Source organism: Pleurodeles waltl, chromosome 7, assembly GCF_031143425.1.
Source record: "Pleurodeles waltl isolate 20211129_DDA chromosome 7, aPleWal1.hap1.20221129, whole genome shotgun sequence".
Classification (NCBI taxonomy): Eukaryota; Metazoa; Chordata; class Amphibia; order Caudata; family Salamandridae; genus Pleurodeles; species Pleurodeles waltl.
In genome coordinates this window covers 1,288,591,268-1,288,606,183 of record NC_090446.1, presented here as the reverse complement: position 1 = coordinate 1,288,606,183, position 14,916 = coordinate 1,288,591,268, and the positions used below count along the sequence as shown (strand labels likewise).

Genomic DNA, 14,916 nt, shown 5'->3' with positions numbered 1-14,916 from the left:
AATACCAGCCGTCGGGGTTCAAGGGGTATTAGGATATTTGATAGCAGACGGAGAACAAGAGATAACATGGATGGTGTAGTCGAATATCCAGATCTAAAACTGCACAACCACGGCCTTATAGCCCAGAGTGGAAGTGTACAAGGCCCAAATACTGTCTGCGAGGGTGGTGCCTCAGTGTTGTTCAAAAAGACACTGGACACATTGAGCTACGTCCTTACCTCTTTCCCCTGCCCCTGCCCAAGCATCCTAATTGTGTTTAGAAAAATCCAGCACCAGCACTTCGGTTTATGAAACCTTTGCATGCTGTGATGATTGCAGAAGAGGTAATGAGGAAATAGTGTCGATTTTTTTATAGTGCAATTCATTTCCATTATAAAAAAAAAATATCGTGAGAAAGAAGGTGACTGGACTGAATGTTATCGCTGTTACATTTTGTGTTTCTACTGCGGAGTGAAGACTACATCAGGCAGACCCTCACTGCAGCCAATTTTTTTGGGGAGGAGAGTTCACATGTTTTTGTTGCTCATCACTGGTAGTTTCTTTCTGAAATGTTACACTGGCCAAGAGCTTACAATACCAGGTTGCAATACGAGTAGGTCTAATAAAGCCACTTTCGCAACATTGTTACCCCTTACCCTCTTCCTATTTTTGCAGATTATTTCGACATGTTCACCCAGCAATGCTAATAAGATTCTACAGATGGCAGCTAGGAAATAAAAACTTTAAGCAATGGAAAATGAGATTTGTGTCAGCTTAAATTGTTATCTTGATAGCGGTATGTTACATTTGACCACGATTTGCTGTATATTCATTTAATGTATCATACATAGTAATATTCAAGTACTTTACATACAAATTATAGATAATTTCAAATAAAATATTAAATAAATAGAGACAAGATGCATGAGTTGTAACACGTTGTCTACATTTTCCAAGTAAAATGTTCAATTTGGAAGGGAAAACGTTTGGCTCTGATAGTTCCTATTTGCTCCGATATACACCGTGGCTTTATTTTGGCAATCCCACTTTAGTTTAACATGTGCATTGATAATTTATGTATTTGCAGGCAATACGGAAGACAGCAATGACCTACATGGGACACAGCAATTGCAACATCTACAAGAGTCTGTGTGTTTCTATACAGGTATCGCTCTAGTCATTGACAATCATAGAAATACTGAGTGCAATGTGTGTATGTTTCCAACCTCTCAAAACAAAAGACTGTTTTTTATTTGAAAAGTATTATAAACATAGTGGAAAAAAAATTGGAAAAGTTCGGAAATATACAACCTTAACAGAAAAATTACAACTGATTAGACGGGAAAAGGGAACTGGCAACCAACCACTTGCAGTATGTTGATCAATTTAGAAGTACATAATATATATCAGTGAGTAGCCAAGTGATATTGTCCCATAACCAATTTGTTGAACAAAACAAACATCTGTATTTCAAGAAGAACCTGTCTTGTCTGAAGATGGGATAGCTGGCCAAGGTAGACATCCAGCATCCTGCTTGCACCATCATCAAAGATAATATATCTGACATCTCAGCTGAACTAAAACATATTTACAGACTACATGACTGACACAGAGTATCATTCCCCTAACCAAACACAACAATGGATTACTGCTGAATGGAAAAATTCCAGATATTCCACGTATCATAGTATGTAAACCAGATTTAATTGTCACCACTAGACCACAGTCATGGCTACCAAGGCAATTGCTCAAGATGGTCAGCTTAATTTTCATAATCATGAGGCATAATTTAGGAATTCTCACCAAGGTCTCGCAGGAGCAATAACACATTCGGAAAAAAAGTCAGTTTTCAAGAGTAGGCTTCTGAAGGGTGGCCACGAGCAGCAGTTTCTCCTTGAGGGCGTGGGAGAATCACCCCCCCCTCCCATTGCGCGCCATGGATGAAAAACATAAAATGGCAATGAAATTATTTCAATCCCCCCCAAAGTGCGTACTGCAATGCCCCCATGGCAAAAGACATGGGGGCATGTCCAATGCTGCCAGTGGAGCAGTAGCTGGCTGGATGCTCCGAAGTGTGCATGTCACTTTGGCCTGCTGTTTTCCACCAGCCAAAGTGACATGCACACTTTGAAGATCTCCACTCAGCTGTGGTAAGACAGCTGAGTGGAGACCAAGCACAGTCCTCCAGGGCCTGAAGGAGCGTCCGTCCAGCCCACTCAATCCAATCCAGATGCTTCTCTCATGCTGGTTAACAGCATGAGAGCAGTGTCTGGATCTGTTAGGGAAGCTCTACAGCAGACTGCAGTTTTGCAGAACGCAGATGAAGATGTGCTAAGGTCTGTAAATATCTTTTATTTTAATTTAACATGGGGTTTGGAGGGATGGGTTGTTTTACTATGGGCTTTTCGAGAGAGGGAATATTTTATTGTGGGCCTTTGAGGGAGGGAGTGTTTTTGGGAAGTGGTGGGGCACTTTGCATGCCCCACCACTTGTTAAGGTTAACCATTGCACCTGGTTGCCACTGATCACTGTGACGGCTAATGTGTACAGAATGTCTCTATCTCACAACCTGTAAGGGCTTTGTGTGAAAATTCCAATGAAATGTAAACAACACAAATCTCAACACTGAACGTCAAATTCCAGCTAAATCCTGGTAAAATAGATGCAATCATCCAGTTGAAGATGAGAAGATTCATCCTATTCAGGTTTGGAAACCCCACATCTCTCTCTCTGCCTTAACCGAGGCAGATTTCACAATCCATTGAAAAAGTAAGGGATCGGGAGACAATATCTTTTAGATAGAAACATGCCTTCTTCAGGTCTCATTTATAGTTTGACATGTAGCAAGTAGCAAATTGGCTGACCAGGTCAGCAGAGTGCTGCCCTACGCTACACTAGCAGAAGGCTGTTCACCAAAATTTAGAGCTCCTCGCCAACACGTCATGGAGCTCCGTACCTTCAGCAAAGGTTGCCTGTGGTGGCTTTGCTGAAGTCACTGAGGCTTTCAGAATGGGTATCATGTGTAATCAACCAACTTGGCAAAGTTTTTTGTTTTTCAAAAACAAACTCCTAAAGCAATATTTTGATAATGAAAAACAAAAACAAATGATTCTGATACACTTGGACTTTTCTCCCTGTGTGTGGAGTTCATTTCTTTACTTTCCTGTTCGGAACAGCCAACTTTCCTTGGCTGTCCAGAACACGAAAAATGGATGTTGGAACTTCTGCCCTAAATAGAGTGGATGGTGTGAAAGTGAACGTTATTCGCTGGTGGAGCCATCAGGGAGATGAAACTTGACACATTCCAGTCTCTAAGGTGAGCAGGGAAAATTTTCTTTTTAAGGATGTTCTGCATCTGTCAAACTATAAATGAGCCCCTTAATCAACGCAATAGCTGTGGGTACAAACTGGTTCTTTCTATTTACCAGTTTACTTATACCTTACTCATCTTTCTAATTAACACAGACCATGTGGCAGGCATTGCCATTAATCACAGTATGACCTACTGCAGCTCCCTGTATGATTGCATTGCCAAAAACTGATAAGCAGCGTCCAAGTAACATACAATGTGATGCTGTTTTTAAGGAAGGACCATGTGCAAAAGGCAAGGCAGAATGTGTAAGAAGAAAGAGATATTGTGTAAGAAGTAAGGAGAAGGCTTTATAAATTGGCATGGATATTGCAAAGGGTAGGTAATATGGCATGGGGAAAAAACACAAGCTGTGGTAACCGTTTATCAGCAGGTCTGTTTTTTTACTTCTTGAGTTTATGCACACAGGTGAAAAAACAAGCTGTCTAATTGTGATCTTCTAGGGTAGGGTCAAGTCTGTTATATAATATAGTCTTATAGCGCTCCACCAAGAGTTTTACTGCTTGTTAAAAGCCCGAACCCAGTTATAGGCCAGAGGGAAAGGGTCTTTAAGAACTGATATAGCTTGAGGCGGAAGAGCCTTGATACTATTGCAACATTCCACCCACTGACGGTAGAATGTTCTAAGCTAACCAGGGTGAAATGGAAAGACAAATATTGGAATGTCAAGAAGCCAGCCAGGTGAATAAGCCAGCCTGAAATCTGCAGGTTTTTATTAAAACAATTGGGATCAATATATCATCTGCCAGGAAGGCAGCACAGTGGCCAGGCCCTTGTGCTGCCAGATTAGACATGTTGAGAATTGCAGAAAAGGGGTGTTTGCAGAAAAACTGCTTGGTTAATATTTCTTAGGCAAGATTTCTTCTACTGCACCCTGCAAAGCAGTGCAAATGTGTAGATGGGCTTCCAAATAGGCATTTACTTTTCCTGTCAGTACTGAGATTCCACAGGTGGAACTATGTGATGTAATTATTGTGGCAATAAAGAAGGTCCATGGATGGGAGTCAGGAAACTTTCAGCTGTCAGGAATGGTTGAGAGAAAGGAGAATATCCAGGGAAGGTTGACAACTCTCTCTTTGATACGTCAGATTCTTGAGGTCTATAGTTTTAAAGATTGGCAAAGCTTTTGGTGGTGACCCCACTCTCCTGGGGTAACCACCATGCCAAAGCAAGTGGTTTTACTGTAGGAATGCAGCCAGGCTCTGCAAGACATTATAGGGCACTCCTTGTGGAGCATGCATATTTGATTAGTGGCTCTGCCGCTGAACCAGGAAGAGCCGCTTTGCTTTTCCTGGGTTTCTCTTTGGGTTTTGTTACAGCCTTGTGCTGCATCGTCAGGCCTTCTGGGGGATTTCTGCTTCGGGGGTATCTGGTCCCACTAGAACACCCTCCTAGCAGGTATTGCCTGTTGGGGAGCAGCACAGGGAGCACACGTGTGTGCGGCCGCAGGACCTGCCACTTGGGTTATGCATGCCGGTCCACCCTCTCCTGTGAGCAGACCCTCAATAGGCAGCCATGCGTGGGAGGCACACCACCATTCCCCTTCCTCTTCTCTTCTGTCTGCCTGCTCCTGCGACAGTACTAGCCTCACGGAGGAGTGCAATGGCTTTCCCGCCTCTATTCTTTGGCCACAGGAGCCCAAGGATGGGGTCCTGGGCCCCTCCTCCATAGACACATCTTCACTGGGAGTGCAACGGTGATCCCCACTTCCAGTTTCAGCCATGGGGCCTAGGGTTGGGGTCCTGGGCGCCACCTTCCTCTCCTTCAAGGGGAGCGCAATAGCACTCCCTGGTTTGACTTTGGTTACAGCCCCTCCCACAGCTCCATGGGCCACTTCACGGGGAGCGCAATGGTTCTCACCATCTTTGCTTCTTGGTGAGAGAGCCCAGGCATGGGGTCCTGGGCCCCTCCTTCCTCCTGATCGAGGGGGCACAACAGAACTCCCTCGCAACTAGCCTCCTTTTCCAGGGCTGCACGACAGTGCCCCCTGGCCATAAGCTCTTCTTTGTGGCAGCCTGGGGCTCTGGCCCACCCCGGGGGCAAGTTGGAGGTCAGCGGTGCAGCCCCACATGCTTCATCACCAGCCTGGAAAAGTCAAAGGTCAGCAACCTTGCACACAGGCATATCTCGGGCCAAGAGGGCCATTTTCTACAATATTTGGCTCATTTTGCTCCTAGTGGTGAGCCCCTGCCATCTGGAGCATTTTCTTAAAATTGTACATGGTAGGACTGGCGGACCTGGTATAGGCCACTCTGTATGAAACAACATTATGTATTAGTCTTATGCATGGCCATTGTACAGTGTGAGCTGGCTCAAAGATTAAGAGGAAATGTGATTTTGAATGATCCCAAGAAGAATCGTGTACAGTGCTTGTATAGCATGAGTGTTCTAGTTAGCTGTTGTGTGTGACGTCATATATGGTAGAGACAAATGACTGAACATTTATTTGAGAGATGGAAGCGGAATAAAGAAAAAGGTAGTGCTGCAGGAGATGATACTATCAAACGTTCATGCATGCCACACATGAGAGATACCACAGTGTCTAAACTCATTAATTTAGAGGCAAATTGTAAAAAAAACTGAATGAAAGAAAGGGCACACCTTTTTCAGTAGCAAAACTGAACAAGGATGATAAGAAAAAGATCTATTGTCCTTTCTTGATTGTGAGGTTGCGCTGGATCAAAGTGTTGTGCGCCAGGTACAGAAAAAGTGAGGGGCGGTAATCCCTGGGTACCACCCTCACCAGGGGCGTGCTTCCTTTTCTCAATGCTGACCTGGAGAAATTGGCTGAGATGAGAGGACTACTGGGGAGGAATGGGAGAATGCCTACTTAAAGCACACTTCCTTGTGTGAGAGAGCAGTCAGTGGGAGTAAGATAACACTACTGTGCAAAAAACGCTGTCTGTTTTCAAAGACTGTAATAACTGTAGTCACAATAACAAACTATTTAAAGGCTGAACACAAAAACTGAACATGAAATCAGGACTACGAGGTATACATCTGCAAAATGCTGTCGGCTTGACTGGCAAGCCATCCAGTCAATGCCTAACATGAAACAAGCATTTGTAATGCAATAGGTCTCATGATTGGGAGAGTTAGAGCTATTGGCGTTGCAAGTGAGAATGTCTTTTACCTATGTGTTTTGGTATGGAGTGTAGTGGAAGTATGTGGTGTGGAGTTGAACTATGTGGGTTGTATTGGAATTGTTGTGGAATTGTGTCGGTGGAATTGTGTAGAGTGTATTTGTGTAGTAGAATTATGTGGCATGGTGAATAGATAGGGGGGAGAGCTGTAGACATTAGATAGAGAGGGATAGGTAGTTTGTTCAGGCAGTGGTGAATGAATGAGAGAAAGAAGGGGAGAGCAGGCCACAGGCACATTAAAAGGGAGGACCTGTATATGCAGAAGACACCCTAAGAAGAGCAGTAGAGCATGCCATTGAGGGACCGAAACCTTGAAAAGGCACAGGAAAGAAACCATGCTGAATATGTGTAAGACGGCAGTATAGAGAGATCGGAAGTGTGATGGAGGGATGAAAAAGGGAAGTGTGGTAGTGAAAGGAGAGGGGTAGTGGCAGTGTGAGGGAGAGATGAGAGGGGCAGTGAGTGACGTGGTTGGTGGAAGTGCAAGGGAGAGATGGGATGGATTGTATTTGTTTGGTATGGAATTGTGTGGCGTGGAATTGTGTGGCGTGGTGTGAAGTCATTTAGTGGAAACATGTGGTATGTCAGTAACATACTATTAAATGTTGGTTCCTAAAATGACTACTCCTCCATGCTTAAAATGGTGACCATGTGTTTGCTACTGCTACTTATTATTGTACTTTCACTTATACCCAAATTCCCTCATTGATCAGTGAAGAACTTTATAGGGTAAAGCCATGCTCACTTTTTGAATGCATTTCCATTTACTTACATTTTGAAAACCACTACTAACGCATTCCTCTAAAGAAGATTGGGCAAGCTACCTATGTTGACGTCAATCGCTTCAGTTGAGCGTGAATGTGGATCAAGTCAAAATAAAGGGGTTTAAAGTATGGGGATTTCAGCTCTAGTGATCCAGTGTTTCAATCCTACCTTGGCTGTTTTAAAAAAGTTGTGAGAGGAAATACTTTTCATCCAAGGAAGCATATATCTCCGGCAATGTCCCTGAATAATTCCAAATAGTGCAACCGTTGTGCAACCTCCAAACTAATGAATAGGCTTTTTGAAAGCAGTTATTCAAAAGAACTCAGTGACACTAATGTGGTAGTTTTAAAAGCAAAGAGAAAACGTGAAACTAAACGTATTAAGATTTCATTTCTACCACCTAATTCGGCAACATTCAACTTTTCCCCAAAAAAACATACGTTATGGTAATTTAGGAGGTCTACAACCTGAATTGTCCTGGGTGCATGGATCAGTGGTGGGCTTTTTTAATAATATCTGGCAGTGTGGCTGAATTAGACCATTGTGGAGGAAAGAGTGCAGTGCCCTTGAAGAAGTAACAAATTGGAAAACAGATGACTGTCCCAAGTTGGCACTTCTACACATTTCCTCTGACATAGATGCAAACAGGTGTAAACTGGCACTTGCTTGCTTTGGTCTAAACATTGCACAAACGAGACACACCAAGAGGCTAGAAAAACAAGGAACCACGGAGTTTAGAAGAGTTGGTGCGGGGCATGGTCAGTTGCATGGCGATTCCTAGTATTCCAACCAATCCCTCAGCAGACGGTAGGGTGTATACCGAATCTGACATCTCATTTAGCTTTTCAAGAACTGTGCACACTGGTAAACTTGCTGTTTTACGTAATTAAATGTTATGTAGAAAGGAGGGATTTTTATACCCAAACTTGCCTCGCCATAAAATATAATGGTACATACCAGTTGCCAAAAATGTGCTGTAAGGACAAACCACATTTGCAATTAACTCTAACAAAATGGCTAATGGACTGGTTTAACGGTTGTCGCTATTCTTTGTCAGATTTCTAAAACGTATTTGCTCAAGCTATTCAGCTGGTCTATTTTCCAACTGGTGGGAGGGAAGAATCATGCAGCGTCTTGAAATGCTATCTCACTAAATCATTCATTGTTCTAAAAGCTTCAAGTAATCCTTGCAAAACGTGGAGCTAAAAAAAAAAGCTCATTGGTGGTGCAAAGAAATAAAAGAGCAACAGAGACTAGAACTCAACCTCGGGTGCAAGCTACAACTTTAGAAACCAGTAAGACCACAGCCTCTAAAATGCTAAAAAATACATCTCACACAAAAAAATATGTTCTTTTAAAGTTGGGGTGTAGAAAACTCCAGAATTAAAACAAAACATAAAGAAAAATCTGCAGCTTAGTAACCCAGTGCGACATGCAGGTTGTTAAAACAATAGGGCAAGCATTTGCAATGTAATAGGTCTCGCATTTGCTTGAGTTACAGCTACGACTATCCCTTGTAAACCCTCCAAGGGCTACGACTATCCCTTGTAATGTTTCTGCTCCTGTTGCCCCCCTTGGTTTGTTGCCTCTTTTTAGTGATGGGGCTGCTATGGTTCGTAACATTAAATATCTTAATATCCGAGATCCTATTTATCCAGGGGATACATCTGATGTGGACTGACTATGCCATTATTCTCCTGGCAAACCCTGTGCTCCACATTATCAAGAAGTGCCTCCCCTAGGATCTCCACTGGGCACAGGGGTCAATATTTTAGGGACCCCACCTTGCACTATTAATGCGATTCCCAATCCACCTTTTAATGTTGACTCATGTAAGCTGAGTTGCAGTACTGCACCTGGGAAACTATTGTCTTGGAACGTAGCGGGTATTAAGAGCAAATTATCCGACCCAGAGTGGGGGTCCTATGTTGATTCTTTTTCCATATGCATGTTCCAGGAAACCTGGTCCAAGGACTGTGTGTATAGGCAAGGCTATTGCTGTTTTACTAAAAAGGCAACTCAATCTACTAGGGGAAGGGCAATTGGGGGTCTATGTACTTGGGTCAAGTTGACTGAGGTGGGCAAGGTTAAGGAAATTGCTGTTGATTCCTGTGATATTCTATCAACAGTAATATGGCCAATTTCAGGTGTTCCTGTAATATGTATCAACATTTATAATATACCAGGTCCCCCTAATCTCCAGTCTGATACTATCCACCTTTTGCACAATCTTTTATCTGAATCTCATTCGAGATACCACGTCATTATTGCAGGTGATTTTAACGCTCAAATTGAATTTGACCCAAGTTTTTTCCTAGTCCATCCAGGCTGAAGATGAAGTATGGAACATCCACCCACTGTTACCCCATTCAGTATCATGTATCCCCTCCCCTAGGGTGCTGCAGATAATAGACCTTGTAGTCACATATGGCCTCCGTTTTGGAAATGGTCGATTCCCAAATGATAACCCTGCCAAACCTACCTTCTTTAGAGGCTCTTATACCAGCACTCTGGATTACATCATTCTTGATCTACGAGTCTGGCATTCCATAATTGATGTGGAGGTTGGTTTGAGGTGTACCAGTGATCACGCCCCCTTACAAATTGTATACAATGTAACAATTTTCAAAGGGCTCTCTCCCCTTCTCGCCTTGGACGCTTCCAAAGTTCCACTGGAATTATCCAGTAACAGGCGTGCAGTGAGATGGTCTTTATTTTCGAAATCCAATCAGCTAAGCGACAAGCTTCGCGCCCTAGTTTCCTGCCACCAGCTCTTCGATTATTTTACTGTATTCTTTGGGGTCCGGCTGGTGATTTGTCCTCAGCTTTTCCTACAACCCGCGGTGTGAGGCAGGGGGGCGTTCTGGCACCTACCTTATTTTTACTGTTCATCAATGCATGTACTCCATATCTTTTAGATCCTTATGGCGATGCTCCATGCTTGGGTGGGCAAAAGTTTCCTTGCCTTTTGTTCGCGGATGACACCCTGTTACTTTCACGAACTGCAATGGGCCTCTCAAGATTGCTTTCCCATTTTATTGACTTCTGCGAGGACCACGGGTTGGAAATTAACTCAGCAAAAACTAAATATATGGTCTTTGGGGACAATAGGTGCAGAATGAGGAGGCCGGTGTATTTAGATGGTGTTCTCCTGGAGAGATTGGGCACCTTCGATTACCTGGGCATTAAATTGGAAGACTCACATCATTGGCATGCTCAGCGCCAGAAATCCTTACTATGCCTGAAGCAAAGGGCGGTCGGCATTGTTAGATTTGCTTCTAGATCTCCCAAATTTGCAATGTCTCCTGCCCTTGAAATATACAAATCCCAAACTAGGGGGGGGGCCTTTATGGTGCCAAACTCTGGGGCCATTGTAGTCTGGTGAATTTGGCAAGGGCAGAAAACCAATTTTTGAAAATGTTGCTTAAAGTTCCCTCCCGCACTCCATCTCTGCCCATTCGAATGGATCTCAACTTCTTTTCTATTTTGCAGATTGCTGCTTTAAGGCCCTTGCTATTTTGGATTCAGCTTTGGTCAACAGATGCCCTATCTCCATTTCGCTGCGGGCTTTTACCATTGGTGGGTCATAACACTATCATCAAAACTAAATGGTGTGCTTATGTTAAACAGTCTTTAACTCTCCTAGGTCTAGGGTCCTACTGGATGGACCCTTCCTCTATTCCCAAAAAATTCTGCACAGGTACTGAAGGATGCTTTTTGGCACAATGTTCAGATTATGCAATTTTCTAAGACTGTCCAGATTTCTCTATGTCGGACAAGTTCTTATCAATCAAATACCATTATGAATTCGAGCCCTTCATGGATATTGCACTATCTCCATTTGCACGAGCTCTTTTTGTTAGATTTAGAGTAGGGTCTCTCCCTTTATGTTATTTGACGCATAATTGGCCTAGTTCCACTTACAGATCCAAGTTTTGCCCAATGGATTGTAAAAGTGAAGAGTCTGTTTCACATGTTCTTTTTTTCTGTCATGCATACCTCAAACAAAGAGCCCTTTGGATTATCCCGCTTTGTAAATCTATTGGTGTCAGGTCCCATCTTCATGCTGAGAGAATTCTAAAATCTGATCCATCCGCCCAAGTAGTTTTTCCAGTGGCAAAATTTCTCGAAGCAATCTGGCGCCTTAGATTAGTTATTTTAAAGAAAAATACAGGGCAGTTAATTTTTATACTTATTTATGCATATCCTTTCATTTGTGATGACCGATTTTACATCCCTTTTTTTAGCACAAAGTTATTTTTTTACTATATTATTGAGTATTTATGGATCCTGGGAAGTGGCCCCTTGTTGAGGGGACCCCCTTACTGTTAAGAGACAAATTTTTGATACTCTGGTTGGATCTTAACTCTTTTGTATTTTTTAATTCTCTACTGTGCATGTACTTTTAGTGTCTTTTAATATTCAACTGTTATTGTTTGCACTGTACTTTTATGGTATGTTTTCTTACTTACTGAAATAAAGTAAAGAAAGAGTTACATCTATTGGCGGTGTAAATCCATAACTGGACATTTCTTGCCCCATAAATTGCTCAAACCTGTCGCATAATTTGGTCCTCTTTGCCACATAATTCTAGTGTCCCTGCATATAACTAAAGAACTTCCATTTACCTTCTTCCTTTAAAAATGGCCCACGCTTTGATCTGTTAGATAGCCCATCAGGGCACTGTCAGATTGCCCGATTGACCAGTCCAAGGCTGCTCCTGCACATTTACAGGTTATGTAGCCAAACACAACATTAGTATGCCCCAAATGTGGAACAGACAAGGCAATGCTCATTGACGCACTACATGGGGATTACATGGTCGTTGTCAGAGATCACAACAGGTTTGTCAGATTTGACCATAAATTAAAACCAGGGACACTGGAATTATGTGATTATGTGGCTGCTGCAATTTTCACATAATTACAGATTTGCTTCATTTGCCTCATAATCTATCATCTGCCGCATAATCTGCAGATTTTCACATAAAAAATTTGTTTCTAACTCAAACAGTTCAAAAGTTACTAAAAGTGCAGCAACACATGTTGTTGAGCAATGCTAAAGACCCTTTGCAAAACTGAACTGGTCACCTTTTTGTGTCTTATTGCTACGTTTCGGTATTAAAATAGTACTAACAAGGTGCAAACAATACCTGGACAGTGTTATCAAGTTTAAAAATATTAATGCAGTAAAGTAATATTACAAAGAGAGTCGCTTTATGCCGCATAATTAGCTTTTTCCTACCACATAATTTACTAAACCCTGCCACATAATTTGGCCCTCCCATGCTGCATAATTCCAGTGGCCCTGCATAACTAATAAGTTCTTTCGAGGAGTCCGGAAGCCAGGGCTGCTCTAAGGCACTCCGGGACGGGTGCATGGCCTGCCTGTCTCTTGTCGTTCCTGCCTGGGGGAGTGTACAAGGTGGGTGCCTTAATTCTTCACGGCTACGCTCAGTTGAAATAAAATTGTAGTCCTTCTTCTATTTGTGTGAAAAGTCCTGTTTTTTTGCTTAAGAAATGTGGTCACCTTAGTAGGGCACGTCCAGTAGGCATGAGAGGGCATAGGGAGCCATAGTCATACAAGGGCAGAAGAGAAGGACAGGGTCGGACATCGGACAAGACCACTGTCCGTCTCTGGGCAAGAGTTCAACCAATGCCAGACACCAGGCATGAAGGACTGGGGGATGGGAGTTGGTTAGTTCTGCCTCTGGGCTCGCGAACCTCTGCTAATGGGCATGAAAGGGTACGAGAGACAGCTATACAGCTGATACACGGCCACAAACGAGTGCGACGGTCAGCCACTTAGCATAAGAGATCCAGGGGCTCTGACACCGCTGTACATCGAGTATGAGAGAGCGTGGGGCACACACACTGTCAGACACCGGGCACGAGAGCGCGCACAGAAAAGGGACTGTGGGACACATCACCTGACAGACACTGGGTAGACAAAGCAGGGAACAACCACTGCCAGACACCGCACACGAGAGCATAGTGCTCAGGCTGTGTCTTACACAAGGACAAGAGAATGCAAGACTTAGACTCTGTCAGACACAACTAGCATGACATAGCATGGTGCAGAGTAACTGACAGACACCGGGCACGCGTTAGGACCCACCATAGGGACCATGCATGAAAACAATGGGACTCAACCACGGTCAAAGACCAGGCATGAGATCACGGCACACGCTGTCAAACATCAAGCGTTTGAGAGAACTAAGGACAGCTCTATGAGCCACCATGCGCAAGGAAACAGGGACTCATTCTCTATCGGACATTAAGGAGAATAGAGCTGTGCACAGCTTGTGTCAAACATCCGGCATGTATGAGCACATTATGCGAGAGCTGAATTTGTGCACAACCTCTGTGAGACACTGACTACAAGAGAGATTGAGGTACAACCACTGTCAATCTGGAGAAATGAAGACCTTTAATCACAGCTGGTTTGGACACGGGACGTGAATAAAGTGGACACAGTCCTTGTAGGATGCCGGATATTAGGGCGACTGAGGCATGCCCCCTGTAAGTGACATACAACTAGACACTGGACAAGATAAAGCCTATTGTTCAGCCCCTGTCAACACTGGCATGAGAGTGAGAGGCTTCATCCATGCAAGACCCAGAGCATCAGAAAGCTTAGGGAGCAGCTTCTGTTAGGCGTGGCACAAATCTGGTCAGACACCAGTGGATCACAAGTTATTATTTGGTCCCCTGACACGAGAGCCCATGCCACAACCATTACACTGGCTAGATACTCCTCTAACTGCCCCACACCCCGGAAGACGATGTGGATGACCTCTGTTAGACACCTGAAATGAAACTGGTTTGTGCTGTGAGAACTGGAGCTGGAGCTGTTAGCGTTGTAAATTCTTAACTGGACTTTTCTGGTCACATAAATTGAAAATAAAAAGTAAAACAGTTGAAAGAAGCAAGTCAGTTCAAAGCGCCACCACTCCCGAGCGAGCGTGAGCGTGAGAGTTATTGGCTCCCTGGGTGAATGTCTAGAAAAGATTGCGGCTGGGATGAAAGGCAAACCGAAACCAGAGGAGGGCCATCATACACTGTAACAGGAGAAAGCGTAAGGTAGTGTGATGGCCAACATAAATGTTCAGAAATGTTCATTTAGCTAAAAACCCTGGGGAGGGAACCCAGCACACAAAGGAGGGACATTTCACAAAATGTACCAAGAAACATGAAGCATTTAAGACAAGCACAACAACCAATGAATAGCAAGAGTGGGCGTGGTAAAAGCCCACAGAGAGATTACAACAAGCTAGAGCGATTGTGCGCTCGACCCTAAGAACCACACTCAAACTAAAGCTTATAAGGTCTCCGTCTTTAAAAATATTTTCCCAACAAAGCGGCAAAAGGCTGCTTCAATACACAATTAGCACATTGAGGATTCACAAGCACCGACACTGACACATCCACCACCGCAGCAAAAAGGATCAATGCACTGGATGGGGTCCCTCACTATTCACCTCTCGGACATCAGCACACACTGCACACACAGTCAATGACTAATGTCTACAGTACTCATTCCCTCTAGCCCCTTCACTCTTATTGGACTTCCTTCAAACAGCTATTATCAAACCCACGTCTGGCATCCTTTAACCTTTGTTTTTTCAATGAATGTTTACCTTTTTTAAATTTAAAGCAA

The 14,916-nt window shown here is 43.5% G+C and overlaps 1 protein-coding gene across 1 annotated transcript in view; it reads left to right on the top strand.

Moving 5' to 3' along the window:
- The window catches only part of LOC138247388 (CD209 antigen-like protein C), a 177,705-nt gene that overhangs the window by 79,158 nt on the left and 83,631 nt on the right, over nucleotides 1-14,916 (top strand). Inside the window, exon 3 of the mRNA XM_069202038.1 lies at nucleotides 1,067-1,144. Within this exon, the coding sequence (XP_069058139.1) occupies nucleotides 1,067-1,144 (78 nt within the window). The remainder of the gene's footprint in view (nucleotides 1-1,066; nucleotides 1,145-14,916) is intronic.